Source organism: Colias croceus, chromosome 22 (assembly GCF_905220415.1).
Source record: "Colias croceus chromosome 22, ilColCroc2.1".
NCBI classification, from domain to species: domain Eukaryota; kingdom Metazoa; phylum Arthropoda; class Insecta; order Lepidoptera; family Pieridae; genus Colias; species Colias croceus.
Window position 1 is genome coordinate 4,429,087 of NC_059558.1, and position 21,429 is coordinate 4,450,515.

General features: G+C 32.6%; 1 protein-coding gene and 1 non-coding gene across 2 annotated transcripts; one reads left to right on the forward strand and one right to left on the reverse strand.

The window, feature by feature from the left end:
- The first annotated feature begins 124 nt into the window (after positions 1–124).
- On the forward strand, positions 125–21,423 carry LOC123701746 (GMP reductase 1-like). Its single transcript, XM_045649263.1, has 8 exons — positions 125–349; positions 14,490–14,609; positions 15,744–15,834; positions 16,242–16,408; positions 17,113–17,178; positions 17,647–17,769; positions 20,106–20,322; positions 20,583–21,423. Exons 1-8 carry the CDS (start codon positions 263–265, stop codon positions 20,750–20,752), a joined length of 1,041 nt encoding a protein of 346 aa, XP_045505219.1. The 5' UTR covers positions 125–262; the 3' UTR covers positions 20,753–21,423.
- On the reverse strand, positions 18,334–18,452 carry LOC123702048. The gene has a single exon (XR_006752805.1). It is a non-coding gene; the product is annotated as a U5 spliceosomal RNA (small nuclear RNA).
- Positions 21,424–21,429: the final 6 nt, after the last annotated feature.

Sequence of the window (21,429 nt, forward strand, 5' to 3'; positions counted from 1 at the left end):
CAAAATGGAAGAAGTTTCTATCACAAATATTTTCATTTGAATTGTGAGTGCTATGATAGCATTAGTTCACATTTAGGTTGACTATAATAGCAACACTGCTATTCATACTTTTCGTTGTCATAGCGCTGCAATATACGCCTGAACACGAGTCTTGAGTCTTGGCTCTTGAACGTTTAGTAGTCGATACGTCGCGCGGGAGGTGTCTCGCCCCATAGTTTTTATTTTAAGAAAAATAAATATAGGCTAAAGTCTTCACAATAAAATGCCGAACATTATAAACGAGGTTAAATTAGACTTCAAGGATGTGTTACTACGACCGAAAAGAAGCACGCTGAACAGCAGAAATGACGTGAGTACAACTTTTTAATTAACATAATGGACTGAAAACTGAAAGATCAAAGTTCAATCTGAAATGATCTCATCTTAAATGAAAATGTTTAGGATTTGGCGTGAAAATGTATGTACATATTGTAATTGTGACGTACTTAGGTATGGATAGAGCAAGAAGGTAACGCGTATGTAAACATATTGATCCGATGTTAATTTGGTGTTTGTGTCAGCTAATTGCAATGGCTAATTGTTAATTTAGTGTTAGAAGCGATATTGAGATCACTACATTATTATATCAATAAGTATTTACTATATATAAATAATGAAATATAATTAAGACTCGTTATTAGCCTGATTAATTATTTCCCAAGACCAGATGTTTACATAAAGGTAATATGAATCTTCGAGATAGTTATAGATAGGTTTTAAACCTTTTCGGAATTTAAAGAAAATGTATTTCCTATGTACATTTTTCCCTTATCTATTGAAATTCTTATGACACATGCTAACTATTCTAATAATATTGAATGCGTAAATAAACAAAAACAAATATAGGTGTCGTTAGGGGTCATCCATTAATCACGTGATGTTTTTTTTGGTATTTTTTGACCCCCCCCTCCCCCTTGGTGAGGTTTAAGACTACCCCTCCCCCCTCCCCCCTATATCACGTGTATTTCTTCGTACCTGCAAAGAATCAATTTTTTATTTATAAAAAAATACTGTTATAAATATCATCTAATTTTATTATAGTAAATTAAGACTACTATAATAAACGTTCAGAGTTAGACAGAAAGATTGTAGTTTGTTTTTGAATGACATAAAAATAATGAAAGATATGCGAAAAAGTTGTACGCGTTTGACTAAAAATAAATACATGTAACGCCGCTTTTCGGTTGAGTATCGTGCGCTTGTCGAAAAATAAATACACGTGATATATTACTTTACCCCCCCTCCCCCTTGTGATATTTCGTGATGTTTAGATGGACCCCTCCCCCCCCTTTCGAGCCTCACATGATTAATGGACAGCCCCTTACATAACACAACAAACGTATTGAAAACTGTAGGTATAAGAAAATTAAACTGACTTTTATTAAGCTATTGCATAGCTTCTATCGCGGGCCTTGAGCGCGGGGACCGAATCGAGAAATTCCGTAACGAAAAAACCTCACGGTCCCCACTCCGACGGGCTCGGAGGTGGGGCTTGAAGGCATGCTATGCAATAGCTTTACCGCGGCAGTCCCCGAGTGCCACACGTCTTTTTTATTTATTAAAGGAACTCTGTTTATTACTCTACATAATATTATCATGCTGTATAATTTGCTTCGGGATTTATATGAAGCTTTATTTTCTTCGCATAATTTTTATGCAAAACGAACAGTGCACTCAGTTTCCTTTCTGCTTTGAATTTTACTATTAGATTATGTAAACTTGTTCTTTTATTGGTATAGGTACGTATAAACAAATCCTTTTTTTTGATATCTTGCTGAGGAAAGAAGTGGAAAAGAATGAAGCACAAAAAAGAAATGTTAAATTTGATTTACCAGTAGGTACCTATATATGTTTGTGTGCACGACGTACCTAGGTACCTACCTAAATAAGATTTTGTATTTCATCCTAAATAATAAAGTAAAATTTTCTCTACACACTCTACCTACCTACATTACTTTTTGCGATCCGAATTTGAAAAATAATAAACATATTTTGCTGAAAATACCTAAATCAGAAGAAAATATACCTTGTGTACTTTTATGATTTTTTATGATTACATTATTTATATGAGTCCTAGATTCATAGGTAATAGAAGTAATCAAATAACAAGATAATATCCTACAGGCTATAATATTCCTAACCAGAATTGTGGTCGTAACTCGGAGCGAATTTTTATTTTATGCCTATTTATGTGTTTTATGAAGCATTCAGTGCGTAATTGTTTTCGAAGATAAAATTTTATGTGCCTAAAAGAACTCGAAAATATATTTTTTTACTATAAGCTATAGGTAAATTTATCTTTAATATTGCTGACTCCCCGTGGTTTTTCTCAATTAACTCTTATGATACCACCTGGACCAGATATACGTATAGATGAATTTGATCGCTCTAAGCAAAAAAAATTCGAAAAATAGTTCATACCTAGATGCACACATTTATATATCATACTAGCTTTCCGCCCGCGACTTCGCCCGCGTTTTCAAAGAAAAACCCGCATAGTTCCCGTCCCCGTGGGATTTCCGGGATAAGACCTACCCTATGTGTTAATCCAAGTTACCCCTATATGTGGGCTAAATTTCATTGTAATCGGTTCAGTACTATTTTCGTGAAAGAGTAACAAACACACACACACACACACACACACACACACACACACACACACACACACACACACGTCACACATCCTCACAAACTTTCGCATCTTTGCATTCGACTTGTAATCTTACACTTACAATTTGAAACATTGTTTGAAACTTTATCCTTTGCGTATGTTAACATCTTACAGGGTGTACAATTTAAAAAAAATAGAAAAAAATTAGATCAATTAATTGTAGAGCATTTGAATGTTATAAAAAGTAAATACCACCGTATAAGGTTGTCTAGGCCGTTGACACTATTATAAAGAGCTCAAGTACTCTCTAATTAAAGGAGGGTCTTTGTAATCCCTCCAGTTACGATAGAAACGGCATTACCCTTTCTAAAAATTTGCTTTGTGCCTGTATAGGTACTACACTTTGAAAATTATTTACAAAAAATAGAATAATCGATAATAATGTTTAAATTGTTAGTATAGGTTTTGGTTTTGTTCGGAAGGATATGTTCTTTAATAAATGAATGGTTAAGCTTGATTATATTCATACATATACTAAAATATAATATTTACATGTACATATAGATAGTTAGATCTCAATTTTTAATGCTGCTAAACAAAATAGACTAAACACGCAATCCTAAACCCTCGGTAGATTTATGAAGAAAGGTTGGAAAATAGTTTCAATTTTATAGTTTCCGTTGCGCGGCGTGCGCTGCATAATTTTTTTTTATATCATTTTAAAATCATTCATTTTCCTTACTATTGACAATATTGAGTGTGTTTTAGAATAATCTAATAATTATAATATATGAATAAATTAAACAGTGCATATTAAAAAGGCAAAAGTTCACATTCTGTTTTTCATAGAATATTTCGACGAACTGAAAAAAAAAAACAATAAGCATACGAATGGTACTTAACATGTGCTTCAAATAACGTCTTTGGATAACTTGAGTGTTTACAAAACGGGTATTCCCCTATCACAGATTACTAAATAGTCGACGTAACCTTTACTCTATAATTTTTCGCTATGATTCATCCAAGTCTAAACAAAATATCTTTATTGAATCACAAAATATTGAATATGTACTAAAGTTATCAGAAATCATATAAACACTAACTTCATTAATTTCGATCAGTTTTTATTGGATTTTATGTAGAGTTCAGACTCTGTTTTCGTTCAGAAATTCTTTTTTTTTTATCAATGTCGCGTAAACGGGCATGCACTGGATACATTAGTATGATTAGTTAGCTGTTATTACCTAAGTATTCTATTTTGCTACCGGTTACCGTGGCGATAGCCTATATTTTTTATATGTATAAGTACTTTTGAGTGATAAGGATCAACGTTTACTGGAAAAGTTTCTGGGCTATAGGTCTTCGTAATAAATTAGGATACACAGAACATTAAACACTACTTATAAAATTTATACAATGTAACAAATTAAAATAGGCAGTATGCTGCACAAAGCACCAATACAATTAGAATGCTGCACACATTGTTGAATTTACTCTATTTTCACGTCATAGTTGGTTTTCACGTCAATTATAAATGGACACACACTAAACACATGATTAAATATACATGTCATTATAATATCATCCAGTTTATGAGTCAGTGGAGTTCATTTGTCGACATGTGACTATCCTCCTATTTGATCATAATTACTACTAGAGTTAATTAATATGTATGCTTAAATCTTCAAAACTACGCAACGGATTTTGATGCGGTTTTTTTAATAGTCACAGTGACAGGCATAGAACTCGAATTAACAAGGGAAGGTTTTAGTACCTATATAATTTATTACGTTTTAGACAAAGCGGGCGTAGCCGCGGGCGGAAAGCTAGTTATGAAATACCTACATGATGTATTTTTTTTAGAATTATGAGTCGGTTATTACTTATTAGGTTACGACTGGTTACGACTTAACTAACAAACAAGAATAATTTATTAAAGAGACGAACACTATGATACCATAAAACTTAGCCACAAAATAATTAGTCTTCTCTATAAATTTACTTTCAGTTTGCCGCGATGTAATTCAAGCGAACCCAGACAAATTGCTATGAAACAAGTTCGTTCATTATCCTAGACCAAGCAATAGTGAATTTGTAAAAAAAGCGCATAATTTACTGCAGCTATTTATTACGGTGAAAATACATCAAACGAGCGAATGCGAAATATTCGAAAAGATTCTATGCAATGTTCTAATACTGAACAACACTGAATACGAGTTTTTGTTCACACTAAAAGATCATGAAAGAATGGTCTTACTCTAGCTCTATGTTCGTTTGATGTAAATGCACCGTTAGACCAAGCAATAAGATATTTTTACGCATAGGTACTTTTTTTACTGCAGTTTTTATTAAATAATGATTTCCATTGTTTTTATTTGTTAGTGGTGATGTTGATATCCACTAATTCATGAATAAATAAAGCTAAAGAGTTTTTTGTTTGCTTGAACTCGCTAATCTCGTTCGATTTGAAAATTTAGTTTAGTATTAGACAGCCCATTTATCGAGAAGTGCTATTATAGGCAATATATAGGGTTAAAATTAAATTAATCGTTATTAGAAACAATTCCATTATTTTTATATGAAATAAATATATTTTACACCAATAAAGAAAACAATAACTGAAAGGTTACAATCATTCTGAGAAACATAGAGCCTTTGCACTATGATCGTTCTGTCAACAAAGGGCCGATTTTTCAAGCCCTGGCTAAAACTTACCCGTCCAATAAAGTATTACATGATAATATTAAAATGTCACTTGTAATCTGTCAATTGCACGCACTAAGAATACATTTTGAAATGGTAGTTTAATATGTTATCCGACGAATAAGTTTCAACCGAGGATTGAAAAATCAGTCCAAAAAACAATAATGCATTTGCATTAGTCATGTGCATTAGTAGAAGGCATAAAAAATGATTAAATCAACTCTATAATATTTGTTTTGCTGTGGTGCATGTATTGTTGACGATAAAAAAAAATTATAACCCTTAGCTGGTATCGCCTTTTTTGGCAACACTACCGGTATCGTGGGTCAAATTCTACCCATACCAAACAATCTGTTGTAGAACGTAGATTTTTTATTATTTGTATAAAATATGGTTAGAAAAGAAATAAAAAAATATTTTTTTACAAAATAACCTTATTTAATATTAGAATATAAAAAAAAAATATCATGTTTTACACACATTTGTAAATAACCTTATTTTTTGGCACTTTTTGGTTAATGTGAACTTAATACATAAAAAAAAATTGAAATGTTAGAAAAACTTTAACTAAAATATATTTATGGCACTTCTAATATCTTTATTATAACAAAAAAACAAATTGCTTCTGAAATCAGCATAAAATAAAGAAAATGACAACCAAAACCAAAATGACTTCTACCATCAACTATCATCCTCATCTTCTTCACTCTCATCTCTCGTATTTTCGTTCCTCGTATATTTTCTATTATTCTCGTATCTCCTCTTCGTTTTCACTGTCGTCAGAACTTACTTCAAATACACTGTCTTCTAAGCAACTAACAGATTAGGGATTGTCTCGATCGCTGATGATTTCGTCGTCACAAAGTTGGTTTACATTTGGTATTCTTTCATTTTTCAATTCCAAATCATCACTTAAGTCGTTCATCAACTCCTCGATTTGTCTGTCGTTCAAAAAGCCCTCCAATGTAGTACAAATAAACAATAAAACCAAAAAAGTAAGTAATTACACTCAGTGAAAAAAGTTACTTATTTGGTATCGTGGGTCGAACGTGACCCAGAAAGCTACTTACCTCCGCTCCTAAGATAGTCACAGTTCTGCACATCAACACCCCGCTGCAGCTAGCGACGCACTGAGAATACTTAGAAGCGCACAGTCGTTGCATAAAATATTTAAAGAATTATAACCGAAAATGTTCGCTTCTGGGTCAAATTTGACCCACGATACCTGCTAAGGGTTAACGCGAATGTTTCTCGATCTGTTTGTAGGTAAATCTATCACGGATAAACAACAGCGCTGATTTAGATGAATACTGGAATAAAGATAGTTGGAAACCCAGGTCAAACACTATAGACACACACTTACATTTTTTGTCAAAAATCAAAATCAAAAAAAAACAAAAGGATTGAAATAAGGGTTACGTTTTGTCTATGTTTTTATTTTTTATTTTAGTTGTTTATAAAAATGTTAAATGCACGTAAAGTGTACGTACATATACGAATCTAGAGTTTGAAGAAAATAAAGATTTTATCTTATCACTAAGAGATTTAAACTAGTGATATCATGTAGAGCCTACGGACACATTTTGTCTAGCCTAATTATTGTTTTACTTTCATCATCCATAATGAAATGAATAAGTAACGAAAAATTTAGTCAAATAAAAAGCGAATCTGACTTGTTTAGACTTATTATTCGGTTGGTTGGTATGACGATGAATTTGATTTCTTGAATTCGATTTAAAAATTCACAAACGTAAACGAAATATCCCAAACGCGTTAGTTGTCTCCTTGTAGCTAATGTAGCTAAACAACTATTTGATGGATGGGTATGGTATTGAAAGATAACTTCAATACTCAGTGAAGAAGATACTTCTCACTTATTAGCTTAATATCTCCATTACTCTACCACTAAAAGAATACGTACCAAGATTGAGATATTTTTGATCGAGTGCTTTTCAGTTTCTCTGTTCCAAGTGACCTTCTGGGAAACCTTGACACATTTTTTAAAATACACCTCAGTGAACATAATGTATCTTATGTAACTGTTTGGCGAGAAACGGTCTTTTTTGTGCGAAAATCGTTGTTTGGTAACCTAAATATTATGTGTTGTTTCTATACTTCTCCCTTTAAATGTATAAATTATCAATTCTTTTTACGAGGAAAAACAACTTACTGTGAAAATAGTCTCTCAGATGCAACGGAACTCATTTGGAAACTAAAGCATTTTTTTTTCAAATTCGGGTATAAAACGTCATTGCGCCAGAAAACTAATGGATCGGCATCTCCCGATATATTGGGATAACTCAACAACACACTCACAAGCGCATGGTTTCCCCGAGCATAGTTCATGCCTCGTTTGCAACGGAATAGACGAGACAACACGCTCGATTACACTACATTTTTAAATTAAAAAGTATCGTTGAATCGGTTATAATAATATCGTCGATACCGATATATCGGCTAACCCGAAGTATCGCCGATATATCGGTATCGGTATCAGATGCACCCCTAATAAAAACATACGAATAAAGAACCACCTTCACGGTAATATGAAAGACTGTGATCGCGACTTTTAATATCTGACTGGGATTTCTTCAGGTGTTTAACGTAGGTAAAATAAATAAACAATCAAATATTTACATTCATAATATTAATATTATGTAACTAAGCGGCACTCACTAATCACTCACAAATTGCAATCGATATAATCTAAACAGCGGGCGAGATCGCGGTCAAATACTAGATAAAATGAAGTAAAATTGTATACCATATTAAAACATAAGTATACCCTTATCTACTATCTCGAATCTATTAATCATCTAATCTATTCATATTGTGCTAGACATCACAATTCACAGCTAGTCGTGTCTTTGTGACCCTGACCGAGGATGAAAAAAAATTGTTACCCGCGAGTTTCGCTCCTGTTGGTCTTAGCATGATGATATTATATTATTATAGCCTTACTCGATAAATGGGCTATCTAACACCTAAAGAATTCAAATCGGACCAGCAGTTCTTTAGAAAAAACAAAAATTAGTATAGATTTTACTTTCTCAAGAATATTTATAGCGGTCGTGTTTATGTTTTTTAAAACGGTTCTATTTGTTTTATATCAATATCGTTCACAATTTAAAACACCTCATTTTGAATGTTCATCACAAAAATGTACAATTGTTCTCTTTCTTCTTGCCTTTCCGCTCGGCAAATCATTTGTCAACTCTAATTAACAAAGTGAACCATTTGTCCATTTTACTGTTCCACTTTTGTCTGGCGAATACCATTACGTTCTAGTTTTTTTACGCCAACTTTATTTCATAAAATTAATCTATTGGACTGAGGTCAACCTATTGTAGCAAAGTAAGTAAGAGATATCTGGTATTTGTTGTGAAGAACTAAACACCAGAAACGTTAATTTATTGTTTAAAAATGGAATAAAAAGACATAATAAATAGTTTATAACTTTATAGTATCATAGTGTAGAAATCCAATTTATAGTTTGTAAGGTGAAACAAGAAAAGAATAAAACTGTTGATTCATATTCATAGCGCTGCCAAGCTACTTACCGTGTTCCGTGTCCGTGTCACAATCAAAATATTTACATCAAACGAACATAGAACTAGCTAGCTAGCTAGAGCATCTGAAAACTCGTATTCAGTGTTGTTCAGTAGAACATAGAATCTTTTCGAACGCACTAAGAACAACGAAATAATTTTTGATGTTAAACGTTTGACAAGAACCATATCCCTGACCTTGGTCTTGAGACGAAAGCTTATCGAAAATTCGTTAATCTGTGCTCGGTGATCGGTCAAATCATCACGGTTACATTATTTTATTGGCACTATGTACTGTGTATTTATATCTTAATTAAAGGCGACAATGACCGTCAAATCCCATTGCTATAGGCTGGCCGGTCGCCAGGAAAAAATAATCTTTCGTTATCAAACAATTCGACTTTCCTGTTGGTTTAGGTATTTTCCGAAACCTCTGATATAACAAACAGCTTCAATTTCACTACAATAAATAAAAGGGTATGGTATGAAAACAACAGCTTAATACGCATTAATCTAAAGCTTGTGTACAAGTGTGGTGTAGAAGCAGCAGATTTATATATATTTATTTATATAATATACGTAATTTACGTATACTATACGTATGTATTCTAAATAAAACCTGTACTGTGTCAATTCTTCAGAAAGATTACCCAATATGTATATAAACTTAGGAATTCGAGCTGAAATTGATAACAGGATATGCCACCCTGACAACGAACTACCTATTAGGTACAAATTTAAATATAAGTCCCATTTTCCCTGTACTTTTTCTATATTTTAATTGTTTTACTACATACTTAATACTGGTTAATGTAGCATAATTTTCTTAGCTAATTGACATTTTCGTAATATAAGAAAAATTTGAAAATATTGTTAATGTTTTAAGCTATTGCATAGCTTCTATCGCAGGCCTTGAGCGCGGGGACCAAATCTAGAAATTCCGTAACGAAAAAACCTCACGCTCCCCACTCCGACGGGCGGAGGTGTGGCTTTAAGGCATGCTATGCAATAGCTTTACTGCGGTAGTCCCCTAGTGCCACACGTTTTTTTTACTAGCTGTAGTTCTGTGACCATTCCAACATTATACAGAAGAAAACTTACAACTTTTCCTCTCTATAATTTTAACAATTCTCGAATTGAAAAGTTAGTTCGATATAACATTATTGATTGCGTGTTATAAAAGATATCATAAGCTATTACAGTAACATCAATCAACAAAAATTCAAGGACGAATAAGCTAAGAACCCCGAAGAGATATTAATCTTGGAGCTATAGCAATTTGTCAATATCGTAATGCCGTAGAAAAATTGGCCCTGACTGAACGACTACGCAATTTGGAAACGTTAAAATGTTGGAAATTGGCGAAAGATTTTATATAGGGTAATTGCGCCAGTTCGCGTCCACTTAGTGCAGTTGGAAAGTCTGAAGGAGAAAATAAAAATGTTCCAGAACAAATTTCAACGCAAAATTTATGTAACGTGTTCATTACATAGTCTATTTTAAGATTTACTTTCAATTGTGTTGGAAATATCATGTGGTTTTTATTTATCTAGACAAATAGCAGAATTTGGCGTTTTACCCAGTTCGCGTCCAAAAATGCCTTTTTGCGTCCACCCGTGGACCAGTTCGCGTCCACCAGCTTAGAAAAGGAATTAAGAATGTATTGGGTGATATTTTATCAGATAAATGCAAATAAAAATTAGATTTTAATAAATTATTTATTTACGAATACAGTTATTTAATAAAAACCGGCCAAATGCGAGTGGGACTCGCATACCGAGGGTTCCGTATTAACCTGTCTTTTTTTATATGTTTTAACTGTAAATGATTATTTTTTCAATGTTTCCCTTATTTGTGCTATAAGACGTTGCTTCGCACCAAACTTCAAGTGTCTGTGTTCACGTAAAGTACCCTGTAGGTTTTGATTCCCTTGCGAATGTCGAAATTTGCGAAAATTGGCAGCATAAACGGCTGTATCTTTTGATTGCTTTGGCTTATAAGTTTGATTTTTTCACTGCTTCAAGGGACCGTAGACTTGAGTATTCAAAATAAATTTCAGCTTTATACCTCTACGCGTTACTGAGAAAAAGGGTCTTGACAGAAAGACAGACCGGCAGACGGACATACAGATGGACGGATATCAAAGTGATCCTACAAGGATTCCGGTTTTTCCTTTCTAGGTTCGGAACTTCGGAACCCTAAAATCAACATTATTATTAATATAATTCACTGTGTAAGGAAACTGGAAAAACTTAATTATATTTATCTTCTCATCATTATTAGAACCAAAAATTAACAAAAAACAAAGTTACGTTATGTAAATAAATAATAATCAGTTCTATTAAGATTACCTACCTACCCTATTTTTTAGTTTCTAAAGAATTAAATTTCTCTTTTGTATATTATTTTCTTAACCACAGACTCTCATTCTCAAAAATACTAGTCTCATTCTTAGAATACCCATTTTAAAATGAAAAAATAGCATAAAAATTTGCTAATTTGAATGAAAATTTAAATTATCAACTTGTGGTCTTAGTCAAAAATTTACAATCTATTTTAAATTACATATTTTAACAAACAATTCATTGCTACGTAATGAAAAACAATGTGGACGCAATATGTTCTATTGTTATGCACTACAGGTATAGTTTGCGCCCACCGTGGACGCAAAATGGAAGTTGTACAAATTCGGTGTAGTAATTCGCGTCCACCTTATTTTAGCTATTAATTGTAAAAGAAATAAGCTTATTTATAATCCATACTATTCCATGTTTTGTTAGCAAAGCAAAGAAACAGTTACATATTCAAAAATTCACATTTAACAATAAGATGCTTACCGTCAAACGCGACCCTGCGCACTATTTTTTTCTCAAAATCCCGCGCGTTTTAGCTCTCTCGTTTAATAGCCAAAATTAAATATTTTTTTTAAATAGGATAGGCGGTGCGCAGGCATATTTTGAATATGTGTGCATGTCTCTTATACATTGAGGTATTATCGGAAATTTTTCTTATTACAATTTTACATAAAGTATACTTATTTTCGTGAATTTTCTAAAAGATATCTGCAAAATGGACGCGAATAGGCAGGTGGACGCGAACAGGCGCAATGACCCTAGGTAGTTGAAAATGTTGAATGTATCTACATCTAGGTATACCTTGAGGTTCACATCTATGTATTAGGGTATACTAGATCTATTGAGCCCAAAAATTGCGTAATTTTCTCTCGTTTAATTTTTTGGCGCAAATAATGTAATAATGCTATTTATTGGTTTACAAATGAAAAAAGTTACTGAATACAGCATCCAATGTATAAAATTCTCGTGTCGCGGTATAAAGTAAAACTCCTTCAAGTGGCATGATCGCATCTCATGAAATTTTGTGTGCATATCGAATAAGTCTGAGGGATCAGAGTAAGGCAGAACAAGATTTGCCGGGATAGGTACATAGTATTACAATAAAAAGCATCAAGCTTATTATTTTGGTGATTCCCCTTGTTAGTACCGATGTTAAATTACTATTATCTTTCGTATAAACAGAAAAAGCTTTAAGCTAAATCTCTTTATAACAAGCTTTGTAATGACAAAGTAATTTACTGCGAACATGCAATGAAATAAAACATTTTATATCATCGTCACACGAAGAAATAAAACAAAAGAAATGACAATACCACAGTTGACAGATATATACTACGTACATACAGTGGAAACTAAGCCCCTGCGATGAAATTATGACGTATAGCTATAGGGCTGTTACTTTTTGATATTTAACCGACTTGAAAAATAAAGGAGAAGATTATCAATTCAGCCTGTATATTTCTGTTTGCTTTTTTTCACAGTTGATTTTGTGGTAATTTGGAGATTAAAATCGATAAAAATCCAATAATTATAATATCTATCTTTTTCTTCCCTAATATTTACGTAATTATGCACATAAATTTAAACAAGATTTTTTTAAGGTTTCCTTTTTGTATATTTTCGTGCTCTTCTAGATTGCGTAAAAAATAGATGCGATCTTTAAACAGACTGGACTCCTAGTAGGTACTATTTGTAGCTATCATTTTGGTAGAAAATATGTCAACATAATTTAAAACTCATACTGCTATATCTATAGAAATTAAAAAATAGTCTCTTTTTAACTTGTAGTCAGATACGGTATTTACAAATATATTTATTGAAAGGGCTACAAACTGAAACAATCGATATTTATTTAATGTGAAATGACATCACTTTAAACTTTTTTCTATACTATGTATCTTTGTTATTCAAAATCTGTGGATGTGTCACCCGCTATTATCGATCCCCCTCAATACCCTCGTTATAAGCCTCGTATTAAACACGCTTGATGGGGGGGAGCCATTTCGAACATTTTGTATGAAGTTTCCCTGTATGTATCTGTATATTGTGACATAAATTAAATAATGATAGACGCACAATTATAATGGGTCATTTAACGCTAATATTTCATATTATTTTTCCTAACAATTATGATGACCTCGGTTTAAGCTGTTCGAAGGGCAACAGTATAAAATATTTACTATTTAGTACTTTATGGATTACATAGATTCTACAAAAAAAAAAATACCTACTTGTTCGTTCACGTGGAATTTAGCAATTACGAATGCTTTGATAATAAAAATACTCTTATGCCGGGTCCAGACTGGTGAAACGTAACATGCAATGTAACATTCTGCCTTTCATTGCATGTTCGCTGCTGGTGTGGACGCATAGCGCGCTCATAACGCGCATTCACTACGAACATCCCGCGTTCGTCTGTTTCCGCCATTCTGCCGCGAACATACACGTTTTTTTCGTGCGCGTCAAACCGGTAGATCACACGAAGCATGTAGTCCGAAGACCACGTTCTTGCTATGACGATTATCAGTACTTCATTATTAATAATACCAAACATAAATTAACCATTCAAAATATACCAAAATATACCAAACAAAAATTCCACGCAGTCTCGTCCTCCATGTTCGTTGCGTTCTCAAACGACCGTCCACATTGGCTGCTCTGCGCACACTACGCACCCCTTTGTGTTCGTCGAAAAACCGACAAATTTCGGATCGCTCCGCGCGCGGCTTGTAATGCTCGTAGCATGCGCGTGTAATGCACAATTCGCGCGCGCAAGACGTCCAAACTATGAGAAATTGTTACAAAGTGTGTTACCTTTCATGATACATTGCAGCAATGTGGACGGTGAATTCTTTCATTGCATGTTACATTGCATGTTACGTTTCACCAGTCTGGACCCGGCATTACGTTGGTAAAGCATGTTGTATATATATTTATTAAAAAACTAACTGTTCCCCGCGGTTTCACTCGCATTGCTCCACTCCTGTTGGTCTTAGCGTGATGATATACTTAATTATAGCCTATAGCCTTCGTCGATAAATTGGCTATCTTTATCTAACACTGAAAGAATTTTTCAAATCGGACCAGTAGGTATAGTTCCTGAGATTAGGGAGTTCAAACAAACAAACAAACAAACAAACTCTTCGGCTTTATAATATTAGTAGGTATAGATTGCTGAAATTTACCTACAATAAAAATTTAATTACTCTTCATGTATATTATTTTAATTTCCAGGTGGATTTATTCCGCGAGATCACATTCCGTAACTCCGGCCAGACATACCGGGGCGTTCCCGTGATGGCCAGCAACATGGATACCGTTGGAACGTTCGAGATGGCTCGGGAACTTTCTAAGGTAACTTTGAACATTTGTATTAGTACATAGTTAGTGACAGACAATTTTAGTAGTCTACTACTTATGTGACCGTTTGTATTTTGTTTTCATCAAGGAGATTATGTTTATTATAGGTCTGAATGTTTTAAAATATTTGTTTATTACCCTTCTATGAAAAAGGCTGTTATTGTTATCATTACATTTAAAACTTGACCAAGTGTTCGTGGAACTGTTTACAGGCACATTTCTTAGTATTGTTTATTTATAAGTAACAGGAAGGGTGGACAGTTAGGACACATTAAGTTTGACAGACCCTTATAAGAACTTCGTCGAGCCTCCTTTTAAACCCAGAATTCCACGTAGATTAAAAAAAAAAAACATAAAATAAAATCGCATTTATATTATACATAGTTTGTCTTAATTCGATTACAAGGTAATCTCGACAATTCCTCTGCATATTACATAACATCATATCCCGTCTTAACTAAAAAAAGCGTAATTTATTTATAATTCAAGAACAACGATATACAGGGTGTCCCATTATTGGTATACTAAGCGTGAAGGAACTTGTAGTTTTGCATACACTGATCACGTAAAAAATACTTAAACAAAAATTAAAAATTACGCCAAAAATTTTTTGCTGAATTACCTTAAAAATTTTTTTGCTGAATTTTTCCATGTTTTCGTCTCTATGTAGCTTCGCGCAGCCGGCATATACCTACCGCTTCGCTAATGTGAGCATTTTGTCTATGAAAACATAATCTTAAACGTAAACGGAAAAATACGAATCATCGGGATACGGACCCACTATATGTTTAAATACTTAGATTATATTATTTAGGAATAAAGCATTGAGATAATATTACTTCGTATGGAGGAGACACCACGAACAAAATCTGTGCGCCATTTTTTTGCTCTAACTAAGTTTTAAAAATTATTATCTAGTTAGGTACTTACCGATGGAAGTAATTCCTTTGCACTTTTCCGTATTATTTGTGCAATAATAACACACACGAAGGCTTATTTGATGCGTTTCACTTTAAAAAAAATAAAAAATGGCGTATGTTGAGCGGAACATAAGTGATGTAGGCGGTCTCGTCTCCATATGTATATCTTTAATGGAATAAAGACGTATAATTTATTTTCACTTTTCAGCATGGTCTTTTCACGTGTATCCACAAGTATTATACAGTAGATGAATGGAAGAAATTCGCTGAAGACCATCCGGAGTGTTTAGCACAAATGGGTAAGAATATTTGCTTATAGTGGTTTAGGAAAAATAATAATAATTGTAGTTAGCCTTACTAATCCATACTATAATATTATAAATGCAAAAGTAACTCTGTCTGTCTGTCTGTTACTCAATCACGCCTTAACTACTGAACCAATTTGCATGAAATTTGGTATAGAGATATTTTGATTCTCGAGAAAGGACATAGGCTACTTTTTATCCCGGAAATCCCACGGGATCGGGAACGGGAACTATGCGGGTTTTTCTTTGACTGCGCGGGCGAAGCTGCGGGCGGAAAGCTAGTTACATTATAAAATAGTGGTAATTAATATTTGTTTTACAGTTTGTTAATCAACCACACAATAACCCAAATACGTATTATGAAAAAAAAGAATTTCTCATTTGAAAATTTTAATTTTCAGCCGCAAGTTCAGGCACAGCGGAAGCCGACTTCGATAGACTAAGTGAGATTCTGAATAACGTAAAAGAGATAAAATTTGTCTGTCTGGATGTAGCCAATGGGTATTCGCAGCATTTTGTTGAATATGTCCGAAGAGTTCGGGCTGCGTACCCTAAACATACTATTATCGTGAGTATCTTTTGATAACAGAATTAATTAAAAAAAAATGTGTACGTGTACTAGTGAACACACGTGAGAACTAAGAAATGAAACTTCTTTATGGCCTTATTTTTAAAAAAATAATTCACTATAAGCAACTTTACAGAAATACGTCGAATCACGCGTGTTAGGGATAAGAAAAAGATGGCGCGTAACGAAAAAATGTCACGCATAACGAAAAAATGTTACACTAAATTTTTTTCCAACCCCGATAAAGAAGTTTCACTTCAAAAATCGATTAAAAAAATGACATTCTAATTTCTCTTTTATCTTTTTATTGTTTTTATTACAATCTGTCATACTACCTTTGCTCAACAAATGCCAGGTGATAAAAAAATGAAGACATAATTTGGCGCCAAATCTGCCATTAATTTTGAATCCAATTTAGTTCATTGTCCCATCTGTGGTCCTATCACAAATTAATCGTTTTCATTTTAATGAATAATTCGTTTATTTATTAATAATGTTATGTTCTGTTAATTTATAATCAACCTTAATTAATTTTTAATTGCCTATAACTTACCTATTATTTGTACCTACATATTATTATGCACTGACAACCTTGTTCCTACTTACAACTATTATATTCTAGAACTAGTAACTAGTTGAAGTATACGTATTAGTAGTAGATAGAAGTAGTAGAAGTCTAAAAATAATATTATTTCTTTTTTCAGGCTGGCAACGTCGTAACGGGTGAAATGGTTGAAGAACTTATTTTATCCGGCGCTGATATTATTAAGGTATTTTGGAATTAATTTATACTTTCCTATTTAATTATTCTTTCCTAAAAAACAAACAACTGGCTGAATTTTAGCCTAGAAAAGAATATTTTGCTGCTTACACAATAATATAAAAAACAATATTTTGATGTATATAGCACACATCTATACTAATATTATAAAGCTGAAGAGTTTGTTTGTTTGTTTGAACGCGCTAATCTCAAGAACTACTGGTCCGATTTGAAAAATTATTTCGGTGTTAGATAGACCATTCATCGAGGAAGGCTATTTCGCTAAGACCAACAGGAGCGGAGTGCTGCGGGGAAAACCGTGGATCACAGCTAGTAAACTAAAATTAATAAGTTGTCTAGTTAGATAGTAGTCAATTGATTAACTATAAGAGTAAATTATCTGTCTCAGTTTATTTATTTTCTCTTTCAAGTCAAAAGAAAGAAAACATTAAGAAAGCTTCATCTTATAACGTTTCAGGTGGGCATAGGTCCAGGATCTGTTTGCACGACTAGGATTAAAACTGGCGTGGGCTATCCACAACTATCTGCTGTCATTGAATGTGCAGATGCTGCTCATGGACTGAAGGGACATATTATATCGGTGAGTCGCAAAAAAGAAAAAAAATAGGTATATGTTTTTTATGTTATAGGGAGGCAAATGAGCACTGCCTGGTGGTTAGCAGATTGTGTCGCCCATCAGAGGTTATGAGTGTTGCAAAAATAAGATAAGGGGGAAGACAGAATTATATAAATATGTATATAGATAGCGGAAGCTATCTTTTATGTTTGGTTTTAATAGGAATAGACCGTATGTTTGTAGATTTTACCGTACCTTATGTTACAGTCGTGCCTTGGGTAAATTTTGAAAGCACGTACAGGATTATAATATAGAATTTTATGTACTTAAAGTTTTCTATGCTGGAAAATCCAAAGGAAAGCTTATATTAATGGAAACTAATTCATTTAAAATATTATTATATATCACATATTAAGCTGTAACATTGTGATTTGTGACTTATTAGGTATATACTTTTATATTTTATAAAAACAATGTGTGTAATGAAGTGTCAAATAAATAAATAAATAAATAAATTATTTTATGATAATATTACTAAGTATTTAGTGCTTAACTTAGTTCACTGAACTATGTTCATTCGAATTATTTACCCTGATTATAAACCAGGGCATTAAAAAATTGAGTTAGACTCATTTGAGTGTCCCCCTCCACGGAAATCTTTAGTAAAAGGCGAAAGATTTATACGTTTTGAAGGGAAACCAGAGTAACTGTAGGTAACTCACTAAAATATTATATGTGTTCCGTAAAAAACTTCAATAGCGCGAGTTAGAAATGAAAAGTGTCATCTAGTTAATACAAGGTAAAACTGTATATAAATTTTTCATTCAGTATTTCTATTCAAAAATAATATTATTACACAAAGTAGGTATATATTAAAATAAATACTTTAATTAGAAGTACAATATTGTTCGATATCTGACATTATTTAATAAAAGTATTATAGGTCTACCAGAATCTGATGGCATATTTATATTTAAGAAATAAAAGATTTTCATATGGCAATTTTATTTGACAACTATCAAAATGGTTGTCAAATTATTTGTCTTCTTTGCAATTCTTGAATAATTTTTAGGATTTTGTCTAAAAAATCTTCGAAGATGTCGAAAAAGCCGCTGCGATCACAAGCAAGAGGTGTTGTTTATAATGTGTATAGAAAAACATTCGATGAAGAAGGGTCAAACACATCACAATTTTCAATTTTGAATATTTTATTGGTAAATTGGACTTACCCGTTTTGATACTTAAAATTAAAAATATTATAAGTAGGTAACTAACTATAATATTGTTTTTTGATTACAATATAATTTTATGAAAACTTATTACAGGAGTTTCCAATACGGCTATGCGTCAAGTCCAAGCTGTCCAAGTCAATTTTATAATTATTTTTGTATCTGTTAATACTTACGAAAATAAACATAGTTTTATTTTATTTTATTGTTATTTTATTTTATAAAAAAAAAATATTAGCATTATCTAGTTTTGATCTGCATTATCATTACATCCATATTTTTACATGGCTTAATGATAATGAATATACAAATATAGGTATGTGTAAATAATAATATGTATTACATAGATAAAAGTAATATGTATATTATACATGTAAGTAGTACCTACAAAATATTAAGTGGATATCTCATTATTTGGTACAGTATTGTTCACTTATGTAATGTGACTAATGATGTTGAGGACAAAATAAAAAATAAGCAGTATCAAGATAGGTCAGTCCATTTTCCCTAGGGTTGCACACTCAAAATTTTGATTTCCCCAATTGCCATCAGATTCTGGTTTACCTATATTAGTATTTATTTGTATAAGCGACATCTATCGGAAATAGTTAACACTATACAAACATGAGACGTAGTGTCATTATTTCAATGCAGGTGTCGCCACTTGCACATATAAATTTTTTTCAGAAACTTTTACCAATTTTTTTTATTATTAAAGAACGGCTGATTAAATTGTAAATGATTGTTGGTTTGTTGTATTGTCAGTTTGCATTAGGATGCTACATAAAGGAACTATTTTCTTTTTTTAAAGAAATCTATAACATTTCTTCTCGTGTAGAACCGAGGCCAGAAGATAGTAAAAGATAATAAACTCCTTTTTCCCTCTCCATTGCCCTATTGTTTATGTTTTACCAATAAAAAAACTTTCTCAAAAGCGTGGAGCACAGTTTTATCAAATTCAAAAACACCTATGTACACGAGTTCTTGGCACATAAGTACTCCCTTTTTAAATTAAATTATACTGTATAGGTACTATCAATTATATTCTGTCGTTTCAATTTTATTGTAAGAATTTGGGAAACTCGAAAATAAGATATTTAGTGACATATAAGTAAAAACTCTTTTTCTCAGGACGGTGGTTGCACATGTCCAGGAGACGTAGCCAAGGCGTTTGGCGCGGGGGCTGACTTCGTAATGGCGGGTGGTATGTTTGCTGGCCACGACCAGTGTGGTGGGGAAGTGGTCACCAAACCTGATGGGAGGAAGGTTAAGCTGTTCTATGGCATGTCGTCTTCTACGGCCATGTTGAAACATTCTGGGGGTGTTGCGGAGTATAGATCTTCGGAAGGTAAGAAAGGTTCTGAAGTAGAATTTTGGGGCATTTTTTGCTTATAAAATAGTGTGGTCACGTCAGCGGCTTGATAGTAGGTTATCACCTATATCAAGCCGTTATTTGCCTTTGGAAGATTAGAATAATGCCTATAAATAGGAATTTTTAAGGAGGAATTTAATGCCTACATAAAGAAGACAGAAGCAGAGTACTTTTTGACTAAAATTCAATAAGTTTCTTCCATTAAAAAAATGTTTTTTCAATATCTTTTTTTTTAGGTAAAACTGTAGAAGTGGAATACAGAGGTGACGTAGGTGTAACAGTAAAGGATATTCTAGGCGGTCTAAGATCGACCTGTACCTATGTAGGTGCAGCTAAACTACGGGAATTGCCCCGACGGGCCACTTTCATCAGATGCTGTAGGCAAGTCAATGACACCTTCTCTTAAGTATGCGCGCCTGGTACTTTAAAACGCAGATTTTAAAATTTAAACGCATAAATTATTGTTTTTTTTTTGTTTTAGTGATTTACTATTAAGTTTTTTGGTTCCTATAGTAATAGTGATGTCTCAAATTTTTTAGTTTATTAATAATTGTATTCTATGCCTACAATAAACTTGATGTTATTTTTGGAAATGGTGCTAAATTATAACAATAGTTCGGTTATATTTGTTTATGTATACAATAGTTTAGTTTATTCTCTAGTTAACAAGACCTGCGATGTTTATTCTATAGGTACGCAATTATGGCAGCCTTTAAAATTGTTAAACATTATATTATATACTATACAGTATACACAATATTATACATATTGTATTGTAGAGCGTATTATATCTAAATGCTATGTAGGCCTAGAAATTTTAGATAGCTGAAATTTTCTAAAATTTAAATTTAATAATGTCCAATTTATTAAAATCGTCATAAACGTTCTGCTTTTAAATTACTTCTAGAACTTTATAATTTTTTTTTTTGAGATTCCTTTTTTGAACATTTTAAATCGTTTATTTTTTGATACTTTTTTCAAATGTTTAAGGCTATGCACAGTTACTTATTTTCGTTCAAATTAGTTGTTAAGTTATTTAAGAATATAAATGATCAATTAATAAACAAATTAAATTAACATGTC